General features: G+C 33.3%; 1 protein-coding gene across 1 annotated transcript; it reads right to left on the bottom strand.

Annotated features, from left to right (window-relative positions):
• Window positions 1–4,487: 4,487 nt before the first annotated feature.
• On the bottom strand, window positions 4,488–14,294 carry LOC132712766 (uncharacterized). The gene is made up of 2 exons (XM_060695197.1): window positions 14,206–14,294; window positions 4,488–6,114 (listed from the first exon to the last, which is right to left on the bottom strand). Exon 2 carries the CDS (start codon window positions 6,103–6,105, stop codon window positions 5,239–5,241), a length of 867 nt encoding a protein of 288 aa, XP_060551180.1. The 5' UTR covers window positions 6,106–6,114; window positions 14,206–14,294; the 3' UTR covers window positions 4,488–5,238.
• Between the last annotated feature and the right edge of the window lie 219 nt (window positions 14,295–14,513).

The following is a 14,513-nucleotide window of genomic DNA, read 5'->3' as shown; positions in this document are numbered from 1 at the left end:
ATATCAAATTTCAGACGGGCTCGACATGCAAGCCAAGTCTGGGATTGGAGATGTTCATGAGCCCACCCCCCCTCCTACATTTGGATCCGCGCATGAGTATGGGAAAATTCTTAAAATTTGCATGATGTTCATTAAAATTATTATTATACAGTTTCAAATAACATAACCGTAACAAGAGATCAGGTGGAAATGTTAATAGATATTTTTACTTAAAGGCGATTGCTATAGTTACATATAATATTATAGACACATTTGAATAGCGTAACCTGTTTAACGAAATCTGAATGTGATTGCAAAAGAAACAAGAAGTATCTTAAAAAGATACTCGGCCGAAGTCAAACTTGTTAACTTGCACAGGATAAGCTACTACTTACCATGCTAACCGCAAACAGAACATTTTATTCGTCCTCAATAGTTTTATTACAGTTCATTTTTACCCGCAGTGTTATTCCCCATTTATTGTCATCTTAGATTAAAACAATAAATTACTCACATTATTTCATTTTAATCAAATTGGAATTTGATTTGAATAGGAATTTATAATAAAACAAAGATTAAGTAGATACAGTACACTAATTCCACGAAGAATTTTGCAACTGTAAATTAGTCGAAAGTTCGTTTCAATCGTATAATGCCCGGTTCGAGAAGGGAATATAATGACCAGAACAACTTACATCTAAGAGAAACCCAATCGAACGCAAAAGTATCAAAAAGGCGATCTGTCATATTTAATTGAAAAGCTGAAAATATCATTATTGTGTTTTATATTTATGCTGACATATCTTTTTCCAACACTTCTTGCCATCGCGCGATCGAAAAGACCTCTATCTATAACGGAAGCTCTCCTAAAGTATCAATCAAACAGGCTATTAGTGTTAAAATGACCAATGAAAATTCTGCCTATTTTCATTTCTTTACTGTTAATTTTAGCGGAAGTCAAGGTGAAATCAGACGGCCTTCGGCTGAAAAAAAAGTGCAATAGATATAAAATTGTCTGGAAAGAAAATTTTTAAACGTCATTTCATGTTCTAATTAAAACGGTTGGGAAACAATATATGTACGGAGTACGGTGGGATTTTTTCCTGGTCGATGAAGAAAACATCAGATACTGGGACGGTTTATTGTGTTATTGATATTTTAGTAAATCTATATTTTACTAGAAATGTGTTCATAGGACACGGGTGCCCCCACACGCCACTGTTCTGTCAATCTTATGACTCTAGGTCAAATAATTTTTGGACTACATGTGCCACAAGTTGAAAACAAAAAATCTTTTACTAAGTAAGGGGCAAGAATTTTACAAATACTGGATAAATCCACAAGCAAACCCCAAGGTGCATAAGTACACATGCTGACCAACATTCTTGTAATCTTTCAGGCCTACAAGTCAAATACTTTTTGAGTGTTGCATGAACAAGTTGAAAATTGCAAATTTATACTACTGTAAGTCAAGGGCAATAACTCTAACAAAACTGAAAATCCACATGCAAAGTCCCAGGTGCATAGCTTCACAGTGATGTTGATCATAATTCCTGTACTTTAGTGATTTGATCATTATTCCTGTAAAGTTGGTTGATTCTAACTCAAGCACTTAAGGAACAAATAACACAACATAATGAAACAGTTTTTACTAAGTCAAGGGAAATAACTCTACAAATACTGGATAAATCCTCAAGAGAAACCCCAGGTGCACAACTACATATGCTGAGCAACCTTCCCGTATACGGGTTAATGAAATCCTTTTTGAGTTACATGCGACACAAGTTGAAAATTGCAAAAAATTTCTAAGTCAAGGGCAAAAACTCTAAAAATACTAAATAAATCCAGACGAAAATACCCAAGTGCACAACTACACATGCTGATCATCATTCCTGTAAAGTTTTATGACTCTAGGTCAAATCCTTTTTGAGTTACATGCGACACAAGTTGAAAATTGCAAATTTTTACTAAGTCAAGGGCAATAGCTCTAAAACACTATATAAATCCAGACGAAAATAACCAGGTGCACAACTACACATGCTGATCAACATTCCTGTAAAATTTTATGACTCTAGGTCAAATATTTTTTGAGTTACGTGCGACACAAGTTGAAAATTGCAAATTTTTACTAAGTCAAGGGCAATAACTCTACAAATACTGGATAAATCCTCAAGCGAAACCCCAGGTGCACAATTACATATGCTGAGCAACCTTCCCGTAAGGTTTAATGAAATCCTTTTTGAGTAACAAGCGACACAAGTTGAAAATTGCAAAACATTTCTAAGGCAAGGGCAATAACTCTAAAAATACTAAATAAATCCAGACGAAAATACCCAAGTGCAAAACAACACATGCTGATCAACATTCCTGTAAAGTTTTATGACTCTAGATTAAATCCTTTTTGAGTTACATGCGACACAAGTTGAAAATTGCAAATTTTTACTAAGTCAAGGGCAATAACTCTAAAAATACTGAATAAATCCACACAAAAATACCCAGGTGCACAACTGCACATACTGGTCAACATTCCTGTCAAGTTTCATGACTCTAGGTCAAATACTTTTTGAGTTACGTGCGACACAAAAGAGAACGGACGGAAGGACTGACGGACGGATGGACGATGGAATATCTTCATGTGCTATACCTTCTTTCAATAAAGATATTATTATTATTATTATTATTATTATTATTATAGTTCGGCGCCACAGTGCTTTAAATTGCTTCCCTTTGGTATTATTTTAAGCTTATCAATGGCAATTTAGATTTTCTGAGCTTGCATTTGTCACTTAATTTGCTTCCGTTACATGTATGACATTTGAAATTCCTATTATGATGTAGTCGTTGCCAACGTATAACCACAATACACATTTCAGCTCGTGCAATTTTGTATTAAGACTTAACTCAATTACAGAAAAGTTAACATTTTTTTGCTCCACTGACTGACTGAATGAAAAAAGCTTTTAAGGCAATTTGATTACTGACAAATTAAGGAGTGAGGGCATATGTATAAAATACCAACACAGATTCATGTATATTTTTGGCCGGGTTGCACTGGTGCGAACCCGGGTTATAGTATGGTGAATGTCGGGCGGCGGGCGGCGGTGGCAGGGCGTAGAAAAACTTTTCGTAACAGTTTTCTCAGCAACTACTTATCACAGCCTCTTTATATTTGGTATTCAGCAGTGACACGTGGCCCATACTGTGGGATTCGGTTTCAGGTCTGTCACTCATCCACTTCCTGTATATCGACTTAGTTAAATTTTCGACATTAATGGTCAACGGTAGGAAATTTCGTACCAGTTTTCTCAGCAACTACTTATCACAGCCTCTTGATATTTGGTATACGCATTGACACATGGTCCCATATTGTGGGATTCGGTTTCAGGTCTGTCACTCATCCACTTCCTGTTTATCGACTTAGTTAAATTTTCGACATTAATATGGTCAATGGTAGGAAATTTTCATAACAGTTTTCGCAGCAAGTACATGGACAATGGTAGAAAATTTTCGTAACAGTTTTCTCAGCAACTACTTATCACAACCTTTTGATATTTGGCATGCGCATTGACACATGGTCCTATATCGTGTGATTCGATTTCAGGTTTGTCGCTTATCCACTTACTGTTTATCGATTTAGTTAAATTTTCGACATTAATGGGCAATGGTAGAACATTTTCGTAACAATTTTCTCAGCAACTACTAATCACAGCCTCTTGATATTTGACATACATCATTGACACGTAGTCCTATACCGTGGGATTCGATTTCAGGTCAGTCGCTCATCCACTTTCTTTTTATCAACTTAGTTAAATTTCCGACATAAATGGTCAATGGTAGGAAATTTTCTTAACAATTTTCTCAGCAACTACTTATTACATTCTCTTGATATTTGGCATACAGCATTGACACATGGTCCCATATTGTGGGATTCGGTTTCAGGTCTGTCACTCGTCCACTTCCTGTTAGTTAAATTTTCGACATTATGGTCTATGGTAGGAAATTTTCATAACAGTTTTCTCAGCAACTACATGGACAATGGTAGGAAATTTTCGTAACAGTTTTCTCAGCAACTTCTGATCACAGCCTCTTGATATTTGGCATGCAGCATTTACATGTGGTCCAATACCGTGGGATCCGATTTCAGATCTGTTGCTTATCCACTTCCTGTTTACTGACTTAGTTAAATTTCGACATTTATGGTCCTTGATAGGAAATTTTCATAACAGTAAACTGTTTTCTCAGCAATTACTTATCACAGCCTTTTGATATTTTGCATACAGCATTGACACGTGGTCCCATAATGTGGGAATCGGTTTCAGGTCTGTTGCTGACTAAGTTAAATTTTCGACATTAATGATCAGTGATAAATTTCTTTCGTAACATCACAGCATCATGATATTTGGTATACAAATACAACCCGGCCTTTTCTGTCTTTGACCCATTTTTTATTAATTAGTTTAGTTGACAGAATTTATTTTATTTTAAGGAAACTATAAGCTTATTAACCCTTTCTCGAATCGAACACTCTTTTATTAATTATTATATCTCATAATCAGTGTTACCTAATAAATCAGAGTTGAAATTTAAGTAATGATTAATTCTGATCTAACAGAAATCTAAGAGTTTGTTAATTTGTGCACAAACATGCTTCAATCCCAGTTAAATCCTAACATACATTACAAAGAAGCTCAAATCAAGTGATTTGCTTGTTATAAGTTATAAAACTGTACTGAAAAAGTTCTGTTTAAAATTTATTACAAATTTACTGAAAAATTGTTTCTGTTTAAAATTTATTACATCTCTAGTTTATATATTGATGAAACGTTTAATATTGAATAAGCCTATTATATATAACCTGTACATGTATATTTCTGATAACAAAATAACCCCTAGGAAACATTGTGAAAAATAGTGAGAATTTTTACGGAAATAATTAATGCAAAAATGACAAATGTATATGTACGGATAAAAAAAAACAATAAGGAGGTTTGAAGAGACAAAATGGACAGATGATGGAGTAAACTATTGTTTAATTCATCTGTGAAAGAAATAAAGTTATCTTTTTACCCCACAGAGTTATGGTACTTAGTTGATGTCAATTATTCATGAATTTCTTCATGTGAATTGTTCTGATAAACTCAAAGAAGCTAACAAGTTGATTCGCTCCCGAACAACGGTATTTCAAAACAAATGTTTGCTTGAATTTAGTCAGCCAGCTTTGTAAACTTGCCGTCTAATATCTTCAGGGGCAGTATTAGCTTATAGAAACAATAATTTTGTGAGTGTAGATGTAACCAAAGGAACATGCATATCAGCTGCCCTCTTGTCTTTAGATTCAGTAATACGGCGTGCAACGTGTCTGTTAATAGTTGTCGTCAACGTGAAAAGATCTTCCTTTTCTTTTTTATTTTTCATTGCTTCCAAAAATGCTTGAATCAAAAACGATGGTGTAGCAGCATCATGTTTGTTGGCAATTCTCTGAGGAATAGTGGATTTTATGATGAGCTGATCAGCATCTGTTGGTATTTTAATGACTTTTGGTGTCTCATAATCCGGTATGGCTAAATATGTCACCTTATCTTTAAGAAGACTTAAATCATCCGCTTGGATAAGAAAGATTTTTGGCTTCCCTTTTGTTACATCTAGATTTTTCACTTCATCGATGATTTTTGCCTGTGGGACAAGCCCTTCTGCCATAGATCTGTGGTCGAAATGCAGCAACTCTTCACTGTATTCCCCTACATGTTGAGGCTTACTGTATGTCAAAAAGACAAAAACAAAACATTGGTACTCAAGCGGCGCTTCTTCGCCTAGGTTTTCCAGCTCACGTTTGGGTTTTGGCTGTTCTTTGTCTAGTTTTTTCAACTCAGATTTGAACTCTTCAAATGATGCTCTTATTTGCTGTTTAACTTCAATTTGTGTATCAAAGTTCCCTTCCTTGTCGAAAAAATTTCTGATTTGTTTCAAATCAATGTCTCGTTTGCAACCAGTGGCTTCTTCTGTCATCAGTATCTTACTTCCCTTTTTCTCTTCCGCTGAAAGATCATTAAAACCAAGTGGACTCGTCTGAGAGCAAATCCAAACGAGAATCTTCCCATATTTATTAATAGGGTACCTCAAGTCCATTTTAGGTATCTGAAACAGATAAAAAACAAGCCTACTCTTATACATGTATACCCGTGTTAATTGATGACAAACATCTCTGATAGGTTCAAATATCAAATATTAAAACAATAAAGACATTTTTTTATTTCTCTGATACACGGTGGGGAATCACGGTAACGTGTACAGACGATATGGCAGCCTAAACTCCTCGGTTCACATATGTTTATCAGGAAATACTTTATTATATCCCTTTAACTTACATAGGAGACCAGTTGCAACCTACACGGAAAAAGAATTGTTATGGTCTATACCTTATATTTCACCCCTGTGCTTATAGCTTTTACAAACACTCTTTATTTGATAATGTTAAATGTTGACTGGTCATTTTCTATTCCAATACACGAGAGAAAAAATATTTGGTTGAAATATATTTATTTTTTTCATTAAGTTACAATATTACACATCAAACACAAAATTTATACAAAATCATGATAAAGTGAATTGAACTGGAAGCTCAAAGCTTATTGTAATTCTCTCCACTTCTAGCTAGACATCGGTACAGATTTTGGCGACACAGATGATTTGATAGAATGGTACAACCATCCAAGATAAAATATGTTAATATTATTATAGGAAAATAAAACAAAATTAGAACAAAACAAACAAAAAAATCGAAGGAAAAACATGCAGAAGTGTTAAGAAGTTTAAATTAGGAAAGAAATCCGATTAAAGAAGAAAATATGAGAAAATTTAAAGATATAAAGAAGTGTGAAGCTATAGAATTGGGCGGACTGCAGAATGACACATTCATAAAGATGGTGGACCTTTTCAGATCAGTCAAAACGTTTAGACTTTTCAATATAAGTGTGAACAGCATTGAATATACATTCATTCTCTCCAGCTCATAAAGATGTGTTTCCTGAAATAATGATTTAAGTGAAACAATACAATAAGTATTGATAACATTTATCAAGGACGGTCTGATCTACAATGCAAGAAGAAGTAAGAGGCTGTTTCGCCTAATCCACAGATACAAAGAGGTGACTGGGTGATATTTCTTGGAAAATAGGTCATTCATCTGCAAGTAAGCTACAATTTGTACGAATACGGGTCTGAATACTTTGATTTTTACGTTTTCCAAAGTAAAAGTATTGCGGTACAGTTTTTGTTTGTTTAAACAATTCTTTCTTAAAAGTTGAAACTGTTGGTGCATTTCTAAGAGATAAAGGAAGTTCATTAAAAGCTCTTGTTGTAGGGAGAAATAAGTTATAGTACAGCGATGCTCTAGCTCTTGGTGTTCTAAGATCTTCACGGTTACAGAGGAGATAATTTTCGTTATCAACTAATGGCGGACATAAATCTGAAAGATAAGATGGCGTTAGGTTAGACTTCATCTTGTAGAAAAGGAGTAGCTTATGTTTCTGACGTCTGGATTCTGAAGTGTCCTAACCAACTTCATCTAGAAACTTTTGCAAAGAGACTAGTTTAGTTGCAACTGTAACAATACGGGCAGCCTCATACTGGACATTTTCAAGTGCATTTTTTTGCTCGAGTGTACAATTATCACCATATTCTAATATTGGCCGAATAAATGAAATGTATATAATTTGTATCGATTGTCGGTCAAGAGTAACCTTAAGCTTCCGCATTATATTTATACGGTGATAAGCCTTTCCAAGTACATAAATCAAATATGAGTATTCTATTTCAAATTATTGCTAAAAATAAGAACCTAAATGTTTGTGGCTAAATATCTCCGAATTTCAACATTGTTCATAAATACGCGAGAATGGTGTGGGGTTTGGTTTACGAGACATGATTAGAGATACTGTTTTCTTAGTGTTGAATTTCACTAGCCACTTTGTGGCCATCTGATATTGTAAGTCAGCGTTCAAGTTTCGGTTGCACTTAACTTGACCTTTTACTGTAATATAAAGACTGGTATCATCAGCGAATCAGGCGTATATTAGCTTTAATGTCGGCAACAATATCATTGATAAAAATGAAGAAATAAGGGACCCAAGATGGACCCCTTGAGATACACCTGCTCTGATAAATTCCAACACCTTGATGAGCACCTGGACACACGACCCTTTGTTTTCTGTTCGACAGATAAGAGGAGAACCAACTATAAGATTTCCTTTAATACACGAAATCTTCCTCAATTTAATTAAAGAGGCTATAGCCAAAACCCTATCAAAAGCATTTTGCTGAATGTCGCAAAATACTGCTCGGAGCCTCTTTTCCAGAGCTGCCTTCAGTAAAGAAATAATACAAGAAGATAAGCTGATGTACGGAGCCGTTGACAGCATTACAACGAGTGGGGCACAAATCCATTTACTGAATAAGCGGATCTATTTAAATAGGGCTATATTTCGTATAATAAAAGATGTTATAAATATTCATACCTATAATAACTATGATTCTCCCGCCTAATCAAAAGTTCGACACACTTGTTTTTCACTCACCCTGATATAATATGTTATCATGGTGAAAACCCAGAGATGCAATCAGGACGGTAATTTTTTTCCTCTAAGTGTACAGTATTACAAATGCCAAACCCGCGTTCAGAGAAAAAACATGTGAATTGAGATGGAACACTTGGTCCTAACTCTTCTTCCCTCAACGTTTGCAAATTGGATATTCTAGAAGTATAAGAAAGACAAAAGATATTATGAATCTGTACAATAAAAAAAGAGATAGTTATCAATTTTTGAAAACTACTGTTATTATTTGTAAGACAGACCTTCTCTGATCTATGTGAAATCTCAGCTATTGTCAAGGCCATCGGGAGAGTCAGACACCTGACTATCCTATGATGTATCCATCAGAAATAACGTTGCAGTCACATTATCTAATTTGAATTCTAACTGTCTGGATCGAATTGACCGTATTCAAAAACTATGATATTCACCAAATTACTCACAATGGACGAATGAAAAAGCATCTTTACGTCTCAATCAGTGAGAAAAATGTTGTAGGGATTTTCCGTTTAAATGGTTTGATCACGAAAATGAATTGTTAAAAAGAAAATCAGCATTTAAACACGTTCATCTTCTAAAAAGATGTCACTATTTATTATTGTGTTAACTAGAGAGCGCGAGTCACGCTATAATACTGCGGAGATACGAAGTACTTCAACGAAATTAGTTGAGACAATAGCCATTTGATGGTTTTTATATGAAGAATTGATCTTAAAAAGACAAACCATAGACAAGTACTCTAACGCAAATAGATCTAGTGATCCATAGATGAATTATTGGACAAAAAGATGTATAATATATGCAGCATAGGTATATTCTAAATGGAGCGAAAGCGTGAAAGTAATGTAACTAACGTAAATACTAACTTTAGCAATTAATCCGTAAATATCCTGGAAATTTATTTGGAAACGAATGTAGATTCCATGTAAATTTGAGCGAGTCTAGTATCAGAAATACTCTAACAAATAGGTAATTGTCAGCGTTTCAGCATTTCTGTAATGTACCTACGTCTATCGTCTATACTTTCGTGGAGTAGCTTTAGAGATTATGACTATATAATCAAACTTGTATAGTTACCACCACGAAATAAGGTAACAAGAAATTTAGTTTTATTATCGTTTTTAGCCCCTTGTTTTGGCACGAATCGCATACCATCAAGATGTTTCGGATCCAAATCCTTTATACAGTATGACACCCGAATATACAATGGATTATATTTATGCGCATATTTTTATAATTGATCACATTATGTTTTCCACATAAAGATGCTTACTCCAGTCAGCCCTATGTTTGTATATACAACACTATGAGCTAAAGTTATACCTACTCTGACGAGTATAGAAGCTGAATAATAGTTCATCAATAACACATTTGTCAGATAAGTCAACAGTAGATATCGCGCATGAAATTAACGCTCACATCTCCAAAAGATATTGTCTTAAATAAGTATAACATTTGAAAAAAACTATTAGAGCGAGAAGTACATGATTTATACGGACTTGGTTTTATGAGTTCAATAACATAGAGTTAACTTACTCTCATGTTATATATGAGTATATAAAATAATTATGAGAACTGGAAGCAATAAACCGACTGTTAGTGTATTTTCCCAAATGTATCAAACTGAAGAGGAGCAATAAGATTTAAGTGAACTTTAAGTTGTATGCTTGAAATAGTTGAAGGTTGGCGATCCTTCGTTTTGCATTGAGAGAGGTAAATAGATGAGAATGTGATCTGACACTCTCAAAGGTGCTTTCAGTCTTATTTGTACCTCTGCTTAAGTCCGAGCGCTGTGATGAATATCGTCAAGTAGTTCGTTTATTAGAAATCAACCAGTTATAATGATATTACTTGAATTGGCCTTGTAGAATCAACCACTGAACTCTAAGATTAGTGTCCTCAAAATCACTAAACCTGTGTAGTGTTAAGCTTTGTATGAAGGAGAGGTCACGATAGAGATAGAGCGGCCCAATCCAAAGAGTATCTAAATTCCCATGCGATAAGGGCTGTACAACAAAGTCAAACTTTCTAGATAACTCCGATCATATTTTCATTTTTTTCTCTTTTAAACCCATTAGGTGTATGATGATATCTTCTAGATCCAATCTCACCATTTTGGTACAGAAGAAGATATAAATGGGTACTATATGATAAATTTATAGATTTTTATCATATAATAATATTATTTCTAAATTATGCTATCTAGTAATAAAATATGGTACCTGTTCAAAAGTGTATATAATCAAAACTAGACGGTACGAGTAAAGACATTCATGCCTTGATCATCACTTTTAACGACAAGATCTGCTCCACTTATCTCCTATACTGAGATCTTTTAAGAGAAAAGATTATAGTAGGAGGAAAAAGAGCGAGTTGAGTAATATCCAATAGAATAAAGTAAGCATCCAGCCAGGTCTAATTTCAGAGAAACGTCAAAGAAATAAGATTTTCACAAATGAGAAAAATCAGCCAAATTAATGAATTTGTGTCGACTACATTATTATGTGTTTTTATAATAATGGCACACTCTGAGCACGATCTGGTAAAATAAATTTGGCGAGTGAGTGGGACGGAGTAGAATACCAGTTTACATTTATAGAAACACAAGAATCTTCTATCAAATTGAAATGTCATTGTTGTAGGATTCAAGTAAGAGAAAGACCAGTAAAGAAATTTGATCCTTGTGGTGCTTCATCTAGGTTGCATCTGTTAAGTTCTTGGTGAATGAAGGTTCATACCTCAGATAAACTGACTTTATGTTATGATTTTTGCATATATAACAAGCAGCTCACAAACAGTATGTTATTTGAATATATATAAAACGCGGAAAGTAAACATATGTTCCCATTAGAGATAGAGTACTGTATTAAAAAAGAGAGCACATTGGAGAGAATTCAATTTGAATATTTCGAAAATTTGGTTAAAATACCCGAAGCGTTTTTCTGCTAGTATGTAATAAAGGGCCCTCCCTATAAACGAGCCACACCCCGTGTACAATGGAAAGCTCCAGATTATGATTTCTTACGAGGAAAATAGGAAAGATCCAGAGCATAAAGTGTGATTAATTACCTCCGGAGACAGAAAAGAGAGAGAGTTAAACTTTAAAGAGAATAATCACAAGTACATATTGAATACAGGTGTATCATAACACGCCCATTCTAATAGATCTGAGTCTGAAAAACCGCTAAAATTGAACGAAACGATGCTCGATCTCATATTATTCAATTCTATTTCATCTATCTGATCATTATGTTATCCCTGACCGATGCGTCATTGCCCAATAAATTCCATTAGTCTTAAGAGTCCAGAGGTCTGATCCATGAAGATAATAGTATACCCAAACCATTCCAACGAAAATAAATTAAGATGTATAGTACACTTCGCCAGTAACGTACTTAATACTCAAATTAGCGAAAAGATACCGATAACCGTGGAACTCAAAGTACAAAAACATCAAAAAAGCATGAAAAACTGTAACTAAAGCTCATAAAGTCTTTGCATCTACATTAACAAACTACATCAACTAGTAGCTAATACATAACTATAGCTGAGAAATACGTACATACTAAACATCATTGGATCTTCTATTTATTATGTCTATATTTTAACAAAACAATATCAATAATCGGAAGCTACAGCGAACCTGAACTAAGTCAACTTTATCTATCTACTTAACATACTAAACTTTTAATAGACTCAATTAAAATTATTCATAATCGACATTGTGTAATTATAAAGAAGACGAGTCAAAAGCTAGGTGAGTTATCAGTGCATAATATGAATATTCCTCAGAAAAAAAGATACTGTACGCTTCTGATAGAAGACAGCTCTATCCTAATAGAGAATGGTATAACAAAATAAATAAAGCATATTCAAAAGAAAGATTATACAATATTGAATACACCAATTTACACGCAACCTTTACGCAATATATCTTAAATTCAGCAAACCACAACGAAAGAAAGATATGCACTTACATACTAGTATTACGCTATACTGATAATATAATTAAACAAACAAATTGCATAAACATTGTAAAAGAACAAATCAAGCTAACAGTAATTCTAGAATATACACATATATAGAGAATTCAAATATTAACTACGATTGAAAAATGAGAAAATATTACCATGAACACATTGAAAGTACTGATAATATGTTAGATAACACATTTTAAATGATGTTATCTTATCCACAAAATTAGACTATTGAGCTATAAATGTGATATTAACATAGCTTAGATATTTGGTGCCGCATCCAGAGAAACCACCAATGTTAAAGATAATGTGTTTTGCACCATCTGCATTGCATAGAAATCAAAGGGGAAGAAATATGTTATGATGAACTTTAAATGTTTTTCCAATTTAAAAGAGGAGCGGATTGAGTAGAGTATTGAAATACACCTACAGGAATTTTGGAGCCTGAATAAGTTTATTACAGGTTGTAAGATCATCAATTCCTAATCTGCGGCAGAATTTAATACATTCACTCACAAATTTGAATGCGATGGGGATAATAAAAAATATCATGAATAGGCTATTAAAAATATTTTGATGACATAACATTAACTTGGTATAAATAACCTGTCGTACAAATAGTATAAATCTATTATGTAATATTTTCTCTCTTTACTCGAGAGTTTGTTCAGTAAAGTTTATTTTCAAAAAAAGATTTTGAGCGTCAATATATTAAAGCATGAGGAGAAAGAATTGTTATTTAGTGCGACTTCGTAATTGAACATAGATATCACTTTGAAGAGCGAACAAGATGTTAATTAAATAACAATATGAACATTAATCAACTTGATATAAGGTTTTAATATGAACAAATTGAAAATAAGGCAATAGAGAACATACAGAATCCCTAAAGAAAAGCCCAACACGATAAATTGAAAAGTTGCAGGCCTCGGTTTCATTGAGCCTGTTCATGGACGGTAATGGAAAGTGCAAGTTACCGTCCACGCCCCTAGCACTTAACATGTACAATATTATGAATATGCAGTATTTATTTTATCACATGTAGGCATAAATTTAACATATAATTATACTTTAATATGCGCATACCTTACATTCAAAAATTAATGTTATATCATAAATAAATTGTGCGGAGCGCATTTTTTTTTATACATATGACAAAAACATACAAAAATCAAAACAAAAACAAATATTAAACTTTCCCTACGTAACTTAAAGTCATTTTTTAAAAATTATCATAAAAATGTTTCCATTTTAACATGTATTTTTTTACGCTGATCTGTGTCACATGTCGGCATAAATTAAGCATACATGTAATACGATAACGTGCACATTCCATTTTAGTTTAATTCTATAGCATATATCTCATCCAGTCATGACGGTATACTGAAATATGTATATAGAAATTATTAAAAAAAAAAGAGAAAGATTAAATGTGTGTATACAAATGAAACGTTTATCACATTTAATACTGAATATAATCCACAAATAGTACATTTGAAGACAAAATAATAATTTACATTACTCATGTATAAAGCAAAAATGTAATATACATGTATATCAAGACAAAAGCGAAAGTAGTAACTAAGTAAGTACTAAATTGAAAACGAATTCGGTTGATGTTGTGGACAGTTATCAAACTAAAAGATCAAATATATATTTACCTCGTTATCTTAGATATCAATATATATACACTGAAAAATAACAAAAAGTTACTTTCCTTGTTTGTCAATCGCAACTTTTCGGTCAACTTTACAGTGATCTCCCCTTAAAGGATTATTATCGTTTATTGAAACATTTTTTTCATAAAAGGCACCAGAGATTTTTCAAAATGGGCATAAAAATGGCATAAAGTATGTCAATCAAACAATTTTAAGTTCCAGATTTACATCAAAAATGTATATATCATTTGAATTGAATATTGCTGTTTATTGTTATTTCTATTTTCTGTTTATATATGTATACTGGGACA

Source organism: Ruditapes philippinarum, unplaced genomic scaffold (assembly GCF_026571515.1).
Source record: "Ruditapes philippinarum isolate M1 unplaced genomic scaffold, ASM2657151v2 ctg5910_1_1_1_1, whole genome shotgun sequence".
Taxonomy (NCBI): domain Eukaryota; kingdom Metazoa; phylum Mollusca; class Bivalvia; order Venerida; family Veneridae; genus Ruditapes; species Ruditapes philippinarum.
The sequence above is the reverse complement of the archived record's forward strand: the minus strand, read 5'-3'. Positions and strand labels throughout refer to the sequence as shown.

What these genes read in the sequence shown, in the direction of transcription:
- LOC132712766 (XM_060695197.1), bottom strand. Translation starts at nt 6,105, where the DNA reads ATGGACTTGAGGTACCCTATTAATAAATATGGGAAGATTCTCGTTTGG.